Source organism: Sipha flava, unplaced genomic scaffold (assembly GCF_003268045.1).
Source record: "Sipha flava isolate LNK unplaced genomic scaffold, YSA_version1 360_pilon_pilon, whole genome shotgun sequence".
Lineage (NCBI taxonomy): Eukaryota > Metazoa > Arthropoda > Insecta > Hemiptera > Aphididae > Sipha > Sipha flava.
Genome location: NW_020273059.1, coordinates 46 through 15,315, shown reverse-complemented (window position 1 = coordinate 15,315; position 15,270 = coordinate 46). Strand labels below are relative to the sequence as shown.

General features: G+C 30.6%; 2 protein-coding genes and 2 pseudogenes across 2 annotated transcripts; 2 read left to right on the top strand and 2 right to left on the bottom strand.

Moving 5' to 3' along the window:
- The first annotated feature begins 1,631 nt into the window (after positions 1–1,631).
- LOC112687769 (zinc finger MYM-type protein 5-like) lies at positions 1,632–2,604 on the top strand. The gene is made up of 2 exons (XM_025560687.1): positions 1,632–2,292; positions 2,477–2,604. The coding sequence occupies exons 1-2, from the start codon at positions 1,632–1,634 to the stop codon at positions 2,602–2,604; spliced, it is 789 nt and encodes a 262-aa protein (XP_025416472.1).
- A 4,164-nt stretch (positions 2,605–6,768) lies between these two features.
- Positions 6,769–8,181, bottom strand: LOC112687768 (annotated as a pseudogene).
- Positions 8,182–10,374: 2,193 nt separating this feature from the next.
- On the bottom strand, positions 10,375–11,116 carry LOC112687767 (annotated as a pseudogene).
- Positions 11,117–12,895: 1,779 nt separating this feature from the next.
- LOC112687776 lies at positions 12,896–14,324 on the top strand (the record flags this gene model as incomplete). The annotated part of the gene is made up of 5 exons (XM_025560697.1): positions 12,896–13,246; positions 13,310–13,450; positions 13,678–13,760; positions 13,872–14,042; positions 14,111–14,324. Coding segments are annotated over exons 2-5 (547 nt in total), but the record flags the coding sequence as incomplete, so codon positions are not given.
- Positions 14,325–15,270: the final 946 nt, after the last annotated feature.

The following is a 15,270-nucleotide window of genomic DNA, read 5'->3' as shown; positions in this document are numbered from 1 at the left end:
CCACCCCATTAAAATTATTAAATTGTATTAAAATAAAGGGACCTAATCAAAATAATATGAAATAATGTGAAATGTGCAAATTAAATATTAAATTTTTCTATCACACAACACTACCTACTCATCCTATTTCAGTCATGAAGCAGCTGCTTTAATGTAATCCACATAGCGCCGTCATTGATCATAATTAGTGATGTTAAACTGTGAAAAATATTTATCACACTGTAATATTACTACTGTGATAAAAAAAAATCACAGTGAAAATAACAGTGATTGCTACTCTAACTGCTACTTTCTATTTTGCACGTATCTATGGCGAATCACATGTTTACTTGACACTATCAGAATATCACAGTAATCCATCGTTAGAATACTACTCTATTTACTATTTAGTCGTGATATCAGATAATATTTACCTAATGTAAATATGACATAATATTAATCATTATTCATTACTTATGAATAATGACGAACATAATAAATTAAAAAATATTATAATATTAATAAATATCTATCTATAATCACATATTTGTATGTTTTAATATATATAATTTTAATGAATGGTATTTTATCTAATATATATTATTTATTGATAAAAATAATACATTATATTTCAATCCATATTATAATTATTTATTATTAGTAAACTATACTCTATGTAGTAAACTACTTCCATCTCCCACTATTTTTAGTATCTACAGTCTTAACATCAATTTATCTACACTGTGACTGTATAATGCACACAAGTGTATAGTACTATAGTTGCAAGTGGCAAATACTACTTGCTACTTGTTACCAGAGCCCAACTTAGAGGGGGGCTAGGGGGGCTACAGCCCCGGGCCCCAATATTATTTGGGGCCCCGGGCCTCTGTTGACAATTAAATATTTAAGTGGTATTGTAAATTTTTAAGATATTATTTCTTTCGTTTAAAATTTACAAAACAAATTAGTCATGTTTTGTAATGATTTAAAATTATCATCTAATCGATAAAATAAAGCTATTACATTTTGAGATAAAGTTGGCCAAAAACACTACCATTTATATTTACCCATTCTATCAGCTAATCATCAATGTGTATACCTATAGGCCAAGTTTAAACACTTGTATGATAACACGAATCGCAACAGTTGTAAACTGTGCATTATTTAAAAATATCTATGGTTTTTGCGAACGCTCAGTTTATCTAAACGCGGGTATACACTATACAGTCTACTGTTTACCTCTACCAAATCGTTAAGGTATTTTCTATTACATACATTTTGTTGGTTAGTTTTACATCATTAATACAATAGGTACGTTAGTTAGTATTCTGCTGACTGTCGTGACTTGTGATTTTAAATTGGTTTTTAGTAGAGTTCGTGAGTTTTGTTCGTTGTTAGTATATAATAAATACTATTGAAATTTGAAAATGTCTGACAAAAAAAGGATTTATCTCAGTGGTTATGCAAAACGAAAATTAAAGAAGGAGGCTGAAGATGCAGTAAGCAAATTACCTAAATTAACGAATTTTTTTAAAACTTTCAACAGTGTGAACGAAGTTGAAGTAGAAGCTAATACAAATAATAAAGATGATTTGGTTCTAAATAATAGTTATCTTGATGTTGAAAACATAAATAACGATAGTAATAGTATTATGTCTAATACAATAATCACTTCAAACTATGATGCTTTAAATTTTTCTGAAAATGAATCTGACAATTGTTTTACAGTAGAAAATTCAGTGATTGCTACTAATTTTAATTCGGATGTTCATAACTTTGAAATTGATATTGAATCATATCAAGATCCGGGAATGTGGCCTTTAGTGTTAAACAACACTTTTATAGAATTATGCTGCTTAAAAGGACCAGCATTTTTTCAGAATATGGATCCAAAAAAATGTCATTCTTCCGAAAAAAAATTTAAAAATTATCATCGCTCATTAAATATCTCATTATTCGAATTAAAATTGCCTAATGGTGAAATACACTCACGTAAATGGCTTATGTTTTCTGAACAAACTCGCAACGTTTACTGTTTTGTTTGTAAACTATTTAATAAATCAAATAATTCAAGTTTTATTAATCCTGGTTTTAACAATTGGAAAAAATTTTACGAAAAAGTTAAAGAACATGAAAATAGAGCACACCATCGTAAATCAATGTTAACTTGGTTAGATCGTGTAAACACTAAACATCGAATAGACAAAACTATGGCCGAAAAAATGTTGAATGAAAAAAAGTATTTGGTTAAAGTGTTGCACCGTGTAGTATCAGTTGTTAAATTTTTGGCTGTTCGTGGGTTAGCATTTGAAGGTAATGACTCACGGTTGGGTTCTCCGAGTAATGGAAATTTTCTTGGAATTCTTGAAATTATTTCCGAATTTGATCCCTTTTTAAAACAACATATGAATGCACGCGCTAATAAAAGATGTATCTTATTTTTCAATGCGTATTTGTAACGAAATAATTGACCTAATGGTAAATGAAGTTTTATTAGAAATAACTAAACAGTTACAAGAAACTAAATACTTCGGTATAATTTTAGATTCTACTCCAGATAGAGCACATAGAGATCAATTTGCTGTTGTTGTTAGATACTGTTATAAAGGGTTAGTTGTTGAGTGATTCTTAACATACATTCATATATTAAGCCATACTGGTATTTCAATGGCCGAAGAAGTAATACATTTTTTGGAAAATAATAATATTAATTTGCAGTATTGTAGAGGTCAATCATACGACAATGCTAATAATATGACTAGTATATATGAGGGTTTACAGGCTCAAATAAAAAAAAAATGTAGTATTGCTTTATTTGCACCTTGTTTTGCTCATTCTCTAAATTTAGTAGGGTCACATGCAGTGAAAAGTTGTTTAGAAGCAATCAATTTTTTTGGTGTTGTTCAAAAATTGTATGCATTTTTTGCGGCCTCGACACATAGATGGAATTTGCTTTTGACTAGTCTAAAATCGGAAGAGAAAAATAAAATAATCGTTTTGAAAACATTAAGTAATACTAGGTGGGAGTGTCACACGGAGTCTTGTAAAGCTATTATCTTAAATTATGACCAAATTATATGTACATTAACAGATATTTTTGAAAATTGTAATGAAAAACAAGAAAATCGTCATGAGGCTAATTCAATGAAAAATAAAATGATAAAATTTAAAACAGCTTTTATGGCAGTTATGTGGAGTGAAATTTTATCGCAGTTTAACAGTGTTAGTAAATACCATCAAAAACCGGGAATAGATTTATTTACAGCCGTAAATTTATTAAAAAGATTAAAAACTTATGTTAGTTCATTAAGAGAGAAGTTTATATATTTTGAGAATTAAGCAAGGGTATTATCAACAAATATTCTGCCCTGTGTTGAAAAAAGTGTAAGAAAAAAAAAATTCTCGGATGGTACAATAGAAGGAAATTCAAACTATTGTGGTATAAGAAAGTTAGAGATTGATACTTTTTACGTTATTATTGATCGTTTAGTTACAGAACTTGATAAAAGATTAAACGCATATGATAATATTTGTAATATTTTTGGGTTTATTACAAAATTTGGTTCAGAATTATTATCAGAGACTTCTGCCAACGTATTCATTAACACATTTAAAGATGATATTAATACAACTAATATAAAACAAGAGATTGTGCACTTTTCAAATTATGTAATGCAGTTAAATTTACCAATAATTACTCCTCAAAATATTTACTTATATGTACATGAAAATAATTTAAAAGAAGTCTTTCCAAATGTGTACATTTCTTTACGAATTTATTTAACTTTGCCAATTTCAAATTGTGAAGCAGAAAGAACAAATTCAAAATTAGAACTTATTGAAAACGCCAGAAAAACGTCCCTTCACCAAGAAAAATTAAACTCACTCGTTCGTCTATCTGCTGAAAGGGAAATAACCGACACATTGGATTTTTCAAATCTAATTCAGAAGTTTAGTGAACTTAAATCTCGAAAGAAACTATTGACTTAAATTTTTATATTTAATTTAGTAAACATTAATAAATAATTGATATTTTTTATTTTTACCGGTAATTAATAATTATTTTTAAATATTATACAACTATTAACAATTGATTTTTGATCTGTAAATAAAACTTTTGTTCATTAATGCAATAATGTTATTTTAATGTTGACTGTAATTTTTAAATTATATTAAACAAATATTAAAGGCCCCTAAAATTATATTGCCCCGGGTCCATATTTCCTAAGTTGGGCTCTGCTTGTTACTACACTTACTACTACTCACACTTACTACTACTTGCCAAGTAGAAATTAGCAATAGTCACATATCACTATTTCATAAATCACAGTGTTAAATATTTTTCACAGTTAGACAACTTAACAGATTTGTGATATCATCACAGTGTGATAAAATCACTGTTATATTATATAGAAGTACCCACCTGTCACTGCTACTGCTACTCATTGGATCATTGTGAAAAGTAGCAGTGACTAATCATAATCCATAACAGTCACAGATTATAATAATAAACAATACTTTTTATTTGTGATGAATGTTTGGTTGCCTGACGTACAATTTTGCTAACATATCTTTCTGACTCTACTAAATGTTTCACCGTTTTTCATGCTTTTATTTTTATTTTATATACATAAAACATAAATTACAAAATGTATTTTTACTTATATACTACGACAATGACATTATAGAATATTTTAATATATAATACTTTACATGTGTATATATTCTATCTATACATTCAGAATGTCCCACGTGGATTTACTAATTTTAAGTGCTAAGGTAATGGAGTTTTCATTACTCATACCACTTTAAAACATAAAAATCTTGCGGGACGCTTATAAGACTCACGGATATATGGTTTGGACGTATGCAAATACATAAAAAAAAATCGGTTATAAGACTCAAATTTTGTAAAAAAAATCGTGGAAAATAAACAATTATGTTGGTAATTATTAATTGATGTCGTAGTTGAACCATCATCAAAGACATTCTAGAGATTCTAACTGTTAAGGGGAGTTGTTCATCAACGAATCATTTATTTTAATATACAATACGAGCAGTATATTTCCAAAATAGTTTAAAAAAAAGTAAAAAACAAACTAAAATCACAAATGTTTTTTAATAAATAATATAAATTGTTAAAAATAATAATAATATATTTATTTTATAATAAGTACCTATAATGTAATATTTAATATAGTAAAAGTAATTATATTCAGATTTTTGTTTGTATTTTTTTCCACTTCTTCAGATAATAGGCGCAATTAGGGGGTGCAATAGGGTTTTTAGCACCTCTGAGTTCAAATGTAGCACTCCTGTTTTTCAGATCTATATAATCTATAGTAATTACAGTAAAATACCATTTAATTTTATTTTCATCAATTTCAGCACCCCCAATATTTGGGCTATAGTTGCTCGTATAAGATTCATTCGGTTAGACTCTGTATATGCTGGTCCCAAAATGAGTCTTAAAGAAGCGTTCATTGTATTTTTTATGTATATATATACATATATATACTATATAGATTATAAGGGACATGACTTAAATTCCGAAATGAACGCAACACAATATAAGGACTTAACAATATATACAACAAAACACATAAAAATTACACTTCGATAATGACATATAGATGCCAGAGGAGTATGAGAGAATATAATAAAATAATATATGTATATCTACATTTTTTTATAATTCGTAGAATAAAACATATAAGTTTATGAACATAATATAAGCATATTACGTATAACATATAATATATATTACATATAACATAGAACCTATCAAAAAAGTCCTCTTTACATTTTTCTCCCCCTAGGAATTGATTTCCAGAATTTTATGAACAACTCCTAAACACAGCAAAAAATACTATATAGTGTACACGGATACATAAAATAAAATGAGAGAAAATGAAAAAATAAACACAAATCAAGGTAAATGGAAAGCTATGGATTTCAATAACTATTATTATGAAATATTATTGATTAGTAAACTACTAAGTGTGGGATTAATGTGGGTCGTTAAATTATAATTTTCCTCAGGTCTGACAAAATGTTTATTACCCCACTGCCTATGAATGGCTCCAGAAACCAAAATAAAGACGGGTCTGTATGTCAAAAAGGATAATAAAAATTTAAAAAACCAATTAATTACACTTAAAATGCAATGCATCTAAAAGTTGCTTTAATCATAGATTAAATATATAATAATAATAAAAATATAATAATATATTTAATCTATGCTATAATATACCAAAATAAATTACAATAACATATTACGAGTATTTGTTTTTTTTTTATTATTTTTTAGTATTACTATTACATCTCAACAATTATATAATAACATAGCAAATAACAATTAATATTAATAATATGTATATAAGAAATTAAAAACAGCAATAATATTAAAGATAATGATATGGTGAAACCAGCCTCCAAAATAAAATTAATAATTATATTTTAAACTATTTCGGAATTGGAGTTGAGGATAAAGAAAAGATTAAGGGGGACATTAATGGATTTAAGAGAATAAAACAAAATAACGCATTTCGCGTGCAGATACGGACAATCGAAGAGAAGGTGAGGTAGATCGCAATCACTTTCGTTGAAATTTAGAGAAAGAGTGGAGAGTCGTTTAGTCCTAATTTGTACGCGTGAGCAGGTAGTAATGTGTGACCGGTACGTAGGCGATTGAATTGTATGATACTTGATCTTGATAAATTAAACCATGTTTTGTTAAGAACATTTGGTACGATGTTTTTGTATCTGGTAGTAAAATCAGCTGGGAGGTTAGACCAGTATGTAGATATATACAAGGTTGGATATATAACGCCGTAAAATTGGAATGAAATCGGTACGAAGAAGTTGGGTGAGAGGAGGACATATTAAATTGGACGTTGATTTTGCCAGATTATCAGCGACCTCATTCCCATGTATCCCGATATGGCTTGGTACCCAAAGAAATTGGGTAGTATAATTGACTTGATGGAGTTTTAGGATAATTGATTTAATGATAAGGACTAGGGAAAAAAGGTGTGAGTCAAAAGGATTAGATATTAGTGATTGTAGACATGACATTGAATCGGAAGCAATTAAGTATTTATTAGAGGCAAGGCTAGAGATAAGAGATAAAGCTTCAATGATAATATGGCACTCTGCAGTAAAAGATGAAAAAGAAGGAGGTAGATTGTTTGTGAAAGAAATATGAAGTTCAGGAATATAAAAAGAATAACCGGCAGAAAGAGGTGAAACTGAGCTATCAGTATACACCACAATGAAATTATCAAAATTCAGCTTAAGAAATTCAGAAAAGATTTTATTGGCCATAGGATAAGGCATTTTTTTTAGTTTCTGAGAAGATAGAAATGAGAATTGATTTTCTATTCTAACGAGAGGAAAGAATAGAAGAGATTCGAATGATTGTTCGTAAATAGGTAGTTTGGAAAATTTACAAATGTATTGGTAAAAATTAGACAAAGCGCTAGCTGAGATTGATAGTATGGGCATGAATTTAGGTACATAACGCCAAGAAAGAAATAAGGAATAGAACATATCAAAAATAAAATGATTAAAGTAAGCTAGAGATTTAAGAAGGAATTTGCCAGCTAACCATTGACATACTCGTATAATGTTAAAAAGTGCACAGTTTGCTTCAACCTCAATGGCAGGATAAGGAGTGGATTTAACAAATCCCATAATACTCCTCAAATAAGAAAGTTGAAGTTTGTTTATTTTTTTCCAGTTCAAGAAAGAAGCCGAGTCGAAAAAGAAACAACCGTAGTTGAGTTTGGATCGAATGAGAGTGCGGTAGATTGTTAATAGACAAGAGGGATGAGAGCCCCACCAGGTATTAAACACTGTTCTAAAGAAATTGAACCATCGAGAAATAGTAGCAGAGAGTGAAGTTATGTATGAATTTCAACGTAGTTTTGCATCTAGTATGATTCCCAGATAAGTGAAATTCAGAACAAAGGAAAAGGCTTTGTTATCATAATAGATATTAGGAGGCTCTATATATCTACGTCGGGTAAAAATAACTGAGTTACATTTTTCCGGTGCAACTTCAAAAGATAACCTATCTAATATAATTTTTAGGTCTTTAAGTGTCATATTAAGATGTTCAACAGCAATATTAAGAGATTTATTGGAAGAGAAAATAACCATATCATCAGCATAAATAAGACATTGGTGTCCGAGTGACATTAGATTCTTTTTGACAATGTTCATATATGTATATATTGAAAAGTAATGAGCTAAGATAACTTCCCTGTGACAGACCTGCGAATGTAGAACGAATATTATAAGAGCCAAAAGGAGAGGAGAAGACGAGATTTCTGCGATTAAAAAGAGAGAGCAATATGTTGCAAAATTTAGGAGGCGCATGTAAAAAAAGATGTGATATAAAAGTGGGGATATTGATAGATTCAAAGGCGCCACCGATATCAACAGATGTAGCAATAAAAAATTGTTTGTTGTTAAAGGAGTGATAAATATGACCTAAGAACGTTGCGAGGCATTTAGTGGTTTCCAAACCTTTACTGAATGCAAATATATTTGTCGATAGAATAGAGTTAGATTCAAACCACCAATCAAGCCTTGACTTCAGCATATGTTCAAATATTTTACACAAAGAGGATGATATTACTAATGGTCGGAAGGAAGTATTAGAGTTTTGTTCAGGAATAGATATGATTTTATAAGAGTTTCACGACGAGGGGTTTGTTGATTATTTAATATATTATTCATTATCGAGAGGAGAGAGTCTAAAGCATTTTTGGGAAGGTGCTTAAGCATAAGTGGGGAAATATTATCGAGACCAGACGCTATTGACTTACAAGAAAAAATAGCTAGTTTTAAAAAGTGAGGATCGATTTTTCACGAAGTTGGTACAAATAGAATTCCACCATGGTGGAGCGGGAGGGAAAGATTTTTTAATTGGTCTTAAGCTGGAAATCGTTGATTTGACTGCATTATCAATAATATTTGTGAAATCTGTATAAGACATTGATGGGTTTGGATCATTTGGTAAGGAGGAAATTTAGTTTTGGATGTGGAGAGAGAATGACGCCAAATCCGTTTTATTAAAATAATTGAAGAGAGTTGGTATATTTCGGATAGAATCAGGTTTGGAGATAGGATGATTTAAGTGGTGATATTAGAAAAGTTGGCTTTTATAGTAATTGGGTAATGATCATTACCGTGAGCCTCACTTAGATTACTCTATGATAGTGACACAGCCTCAGGTCGTCGATAGATTTTCCCTCGGTGAGGTGGCCGGTCACTGTTGAGTGAAGTGAATCGTGTGTAGAAAAAGAAGAAAAAAAAACCACGAAACCAAACAGGATATGTTGATCACAATTTTTATTGCCAAACGAAAAATAATCAAATATAAAGGGTGGTCCTCTGGTGACGGTGGTGGAGAGACAAAAAACAAGCTGGTACGATGTTGATTCACCGACGGTCACAAGCAGGAGATTGGTGACTTGAGGCTTGGTGACTCGGTCGGTACGTTGCCACCGGTTCCGATAACTTTTCCCATCTCTGCCCGGTTTTCCGAGGTAGGTGGGTAGTATCGGAAACGGTGTTGTCGTTGCCCGGATTGAGGTTGGGTAGAGAGCGGGCGCGGCTCCGTGATAGTGGTGTACTTATTGTACCTGCACCACAGCGGAACCGCGTCAATAGCTTCCAAGCAAGGTCGGGAGAGCAAAAAGATAGATCAATGGCTGAATCGGTAGAGTTTAAACGCTCCACATGAGTAGGACAACCGTCATTTAAAAGGCATAATCCTAATGAGTTTATTGTGACATATATTAGATTACCCCTATGAGAAACTAGATAGAAATCCTAGGTGAGATGAAAGGCGTTGAAGTCACTGCAGAATAGAGTTTTGTGTAACTACATTAAAGAGGATCAGCCAAAGATCGGTGGGAATATTAGAAATGCTGGAAATATAGCAAGACCATACCTTAAATGGAATTGAGAAATCTATTCTCGATATTTCAATACCAATGAGATCTATTTTAAAGCTTATGAGTCTATTTCTAGTTATGATGTCAATGGGTATAAGTTTAGAATTGAAAGAATTATGTATAGTAATGGCAACACCACCATAGCCATTTGGACGATCACATCTAAATGTTTTAAAAGGGATATATTAGTGGAACGTGATGGAAGGAGCCAAGTCTCGGAAAGAATGGCTATAGAATATTTTTGGCTAGTGAGTAAATACTGCAGAGATGGAAAGCGAGCTGAAAGGCTTCTTACGTTCCACTGCAATATATTGAAATTAGAGAAAGGATTTATTTTATTATTGTGGTTGAAATGCATAATTATTTATTATTTAACTGTGTATTAATTATTGAGATGATAAGAGTGGTGGCTAGACAATTATAATTATTAAACAAGAGCATTGGGATTAGGTATGGCAAGGAGAGAAGATAATGAAGATTCGATTAGGTTCTGAAGGGAGGGAGAAAACGGAGAAAATAAAGAAGGAGAATTGATAAGAGATTCGGATAGTTTGAGAGATAAGCTATGTACCCAAGAGAAATCGTTTTGGGTACCATCCTGTAAGTGTGATTGGTTAATAGTTTGTTTTTTCAAGTAACTCCCATTAGAAGGAAAATACGATTGTACAGCTGGTAAAGTAATATTTCCCTTAGATTGAGGAGGACTATTTTTATACTTCCTTTTTTTTTTTTTTAGTTGAAAAAGTGAAGATTGTCATTTAGGCTGGGGAAATGTTCGTTATTAAGAGGGGGGGTTCATTTCCATAATTTTAGGATAGGAGACTGGTAGTTTAAAGTGTCAAAATATTTGAAGGCAGATGTATAACAATTATTTTTCTTAAAAACTAACGCATCCTTATATAATATATTTTCAGTTGCCATGATTTTTCTGATACTTTTTTGGGTAGATCATTCTTGGCAGCTTCGGACCGTAGCCAGGTAAGGTAGTTTACATAAAAGACAAACCGGATCGATGGCTTGGGCGGAGGGACATGTATCGAATGTGGCTTAGTTTCACCACAGTGACTGCACCGTACATCGCTATGGCAATATTTTTGAGTGTGACCGAACCGTAAACAATGGTTACATTGAACGAGGGAACAAATATTGGGCTTAACTTCGAAAATCATGTTGAATAGCGAGATGACAGACGGAATTTTGGTTGTAACAAATTTCAATTCGACAGTGCGAGTGTGAATAATATTACCATCTTTTTTAATGGAGATACGTTTAAAGTTATCTACTGGAACAAGAGAGTGGAGACCCTCAAAAAATTCCGCTTCTGAGATGTTATTATCGAGTTTGATAACACTATAAGCAAAAATAAGAGAGACAGGTATATTTACCTGGAAACCGTTATCACTCGGGAGTTTAGAACTTAGACATAGATAGTTGGGTGATAGAATCAAAAGTAATTTTAACTTTTTTTGAGCTGGTTTGATATTTGTGATGCCGGTGAAGTTGGTAGAAAAGAATTTTGCTATTTTGAAAGGGTGCAAATTCCCTAAATTTCTGTTTTGGTCGGTGCATTTAGCGAGTATTACTATAGGACCATTATAGTCCGGTGAAAAATATTGAAGTAGTGTGTTGATATTATTTTTATCAATAGCCTGGTTTTAGGTTGATAATGGCGTAATGTTATCCGTAGATAACATAGTAGCAGAGAGCTCGTTAAGTCGATCGTAACCATTAATGGCATCATCGACAATAATTGACTCGTAAGTGTTATCGGGTATATTATAATTGAAAGCAGTGTTTGATGTATTTAAACTGGTGGACTACGATTATTTAATATTTGTTGTAAACCTGGAGAGACGGGACTGGCAGGATTTGTTTTAGATTTAAACTTACATGAGTAAGAAACGAGTGTGAAATCAGAACTGGGTCCCGAACTTTTATTTTATGTTGTCGATTTTATTTTGGTCGTTGACGAGTTGTGGCCGACACGAAAGCCGCCACCCGAAGACGACATGGATAAAACGTATCAATTAAAATAATCAAATATATTTACATAGAGCGGACTTTATCTGTAAATGCACGAAAAATGATACACGACTGTTCGCAACGACGTATGAACGTAGACCATATATACTAATCTATGACGTAGACTGAGAGTATTTGTTATAAATGTAAAATACTGTTGTTGTTTATCGTTATCCACAATCATCAGATAATTATATTGCATATATATAAATAAATAAATACGGTAAACCCTCAATAAGACGGAATCGCTTGGGACCATGACATTTTTCTGTAATAACGGGGTTTCCGTCTTGACGGGGTAATTAATTATATGTAATTTGAAACGGGACTAAAAAAATGTTCCATAATACCGGGGTTTCCGTCTTACCGAAATTCCGTCTTATCAAGATTTTACTGTGTATATTTTTTCCGGCTTTACAACCATTGAGGATCTTTACCGCCAAAACTACCTCCTCCCATTTCCCTCTATCATACGCTATAACTTGCCAATACGTCCCGCCATGGTCTGCCGCATTCCAAATCTCTTTTATGCTGCCTATCCATCTTCTTCGTGGTCTTCGTGTTCTTATTATAACGTATACATTAGTATATAATATATAATTGAAATAGGAATTTGATCAGATAACGATTTTAAAGATAGATTGATAAAATCTTGTAATCCGTGGTAAATATTGCTGTCGGTGGGTATCGGTACAATACATTCTAATATTACACCAGCGTAAATCATACATACATTCGTTATAAATTCACAGTAATTGCTATCATGTGTGAGTAAATGAATAGCAAAGATTAACGATAAAACGTATATATAAATATAACGTATAATAAATAAGAATCGATCATAATGACTTAGTACATACATACATACTTGATATAATTTATTTTCATACAATCGATGTTAACCTCGCACTTCTATAAACGATACGTAACCAAACAGCATAAAAGATAATATACATTAATCGGTCCACGATACCGTAACAATTGACCACTAAAAACAGCAACTTTTTTTAGTTATCAGTTTTAGCAATCTATTAAAATGTTCTTTTCTTCGCAACTCCTCGGTCCAATCGAGGCCCTGTCTCATAACTTTTAACATATTTATGGTATTCTATTCGGTAATCTATGAGTTTATGAAAACTAAATGAACCTTTTCAGCCATGTACACAGATACCTACAAGTATCAGGTTAAGACCACAGTTACCGCAACTCCGCAGAAATGCAGAACGTTCAATTGAGAGTTGTATAGGTACTGAATATAACACTTTACTGGTCAAGGGGTAAGTAAGCTTTGCCAACAATATCCTAAGTGAATTAATTTTTCGATTGGGAGTTTGCCGAAGTTATTTTAGTATATGAATTAAGATAAGCTCGTGTTCACTACGTGTTGAGACAAAATATTACAATGGATATTGAACACGAAGAATTAAATCACTCTTCGAACGAAAGTAGTTCGCTTCCATCTGATTTGTCGTGGTCTACATGTAAGTTCATATTTTTCTTAACATTCATTAGTTGCGTACGATAAACTTAACTCTCTAATCCACCTTAAATTCATGAAAATTATCCAAATTTTTAGGTAGGTATTTGATTTGTTTCTAAAAATTATAGTGTTTGAAAATAATATTGTCATATTCCAGTACTTGGAGTACTTAACAGGTATTTTAATTTTTATTTTTATTTGACTAATGTATACAATTGATTATTTCAGCTTCATCTAATACAAATTATCAAATGAAGAAAAGTTTTTTTAATGTAATAGATACTAACATTTCTATTGATACAGAAATAAATGTAAGTAATATTGCTTATCTCATATTTCTAATAATATTAAATAATTGCAACTAATCCATTGACTGAAAAAACTTATCAAATATATTTTTGAGTATTAACTTTACTTTAAAGGCTATAATAAACATATGGGTGAATGTCTTTGAGAAAAATCCAAAAACTGGTACATTACAGTTATTCACTATTGTGATGAACTGTCTTGATATTGATGTTTGTGAGAGTTCATTTACCAACTTTAATTCAATAATAATGTTTAGGAAAATTACTAAGTGGCTAAAAATAATGGTGAATATTTTATAGGTTAATAAACATTATTTAAAATGAAATTAATCAAATTAAATAATATTTTTTAGGAAGAAGCAGGTTCATTACTTTCTCCGGAAACAATAAAAAAATCATCCGATGTACAAAAAACATTACAATTTGTTTATTCTATTTTTCATTGTCATAGCAACTTATTTTTTTCAAATGAAACACATAAAAGTTATTTCATATTTTTAACAGATATTCTAATTAAACTATCTCAATGTGACTTTATTGGACCTAGACTTTTAGCTACAGAATTAGGTAAATCAAATATATCAAGTGTTATAATTTGTTATTTTATTAATGTTATTATTAATATTTAATTATTATATTATTATCAGGGTTCATAACTTATAGCATTTACATTTTTTTTTTTTTTTTTTTGAGAAGTCCTAGAAATACCTATGTAAACTATACATTTGTTTTAGTTAACTAAGAAGTTAAATACAAAATTTTATGTTGCATATTTTTGCATATTTCAAAGTATAAGTGCTATTTTGCTTTTTTAAGTCTTTCAGTTCTTTAGCACTTAAAACATTTTTATATTTGTAATTAATTCATGTTAATTAACTAATTCTTCTTTTTTTGATTTAAATTATATATTTATTTGTATCATATAGCAACACAATCAGAATTTTAATAAGTGAAAATTGTTTATTTTTCATGTTATATTTATTTTTGCATATTTTTTTTTTTTTTGTAGTGCATATTTAAGCGCTTATATGAATATTTTATAGAGCCTATTATAGAGCTTATAACTACTTTTTTTGGAGCTATAAGTTATGAGCCCTGATTATTATATTAGTTATATTTATTATATTAATACTATCTAGAAGAAACTTAGACCAATCAAACCTGAAAGTAGGAAATATGAACTTTGAAAGGGTGGATAATTTCAAATACTTAGGTGTTAATATAATCAGCAATAACAACATGCATAGGGAAATGAAAGAATATTGAATGGAAATAGATGTTACTTTAGCATAAACAAACTTTTGAGATCAAAACTGCTATCTAGGAAGTCAAAAACTACACTGTACACAAGCTTTCTTAGGCCAATAGTAACCTACGGATGTGAGACTTGGTCCACGACATAAGATAACAATAGAAAACTTGCTATATGGTAAAGGAAAATATTAAGAAATATATACGGACCGGTGTACAACGACAACCTGGGAATTTATGAAAAGAGGCACAATGAAATGCT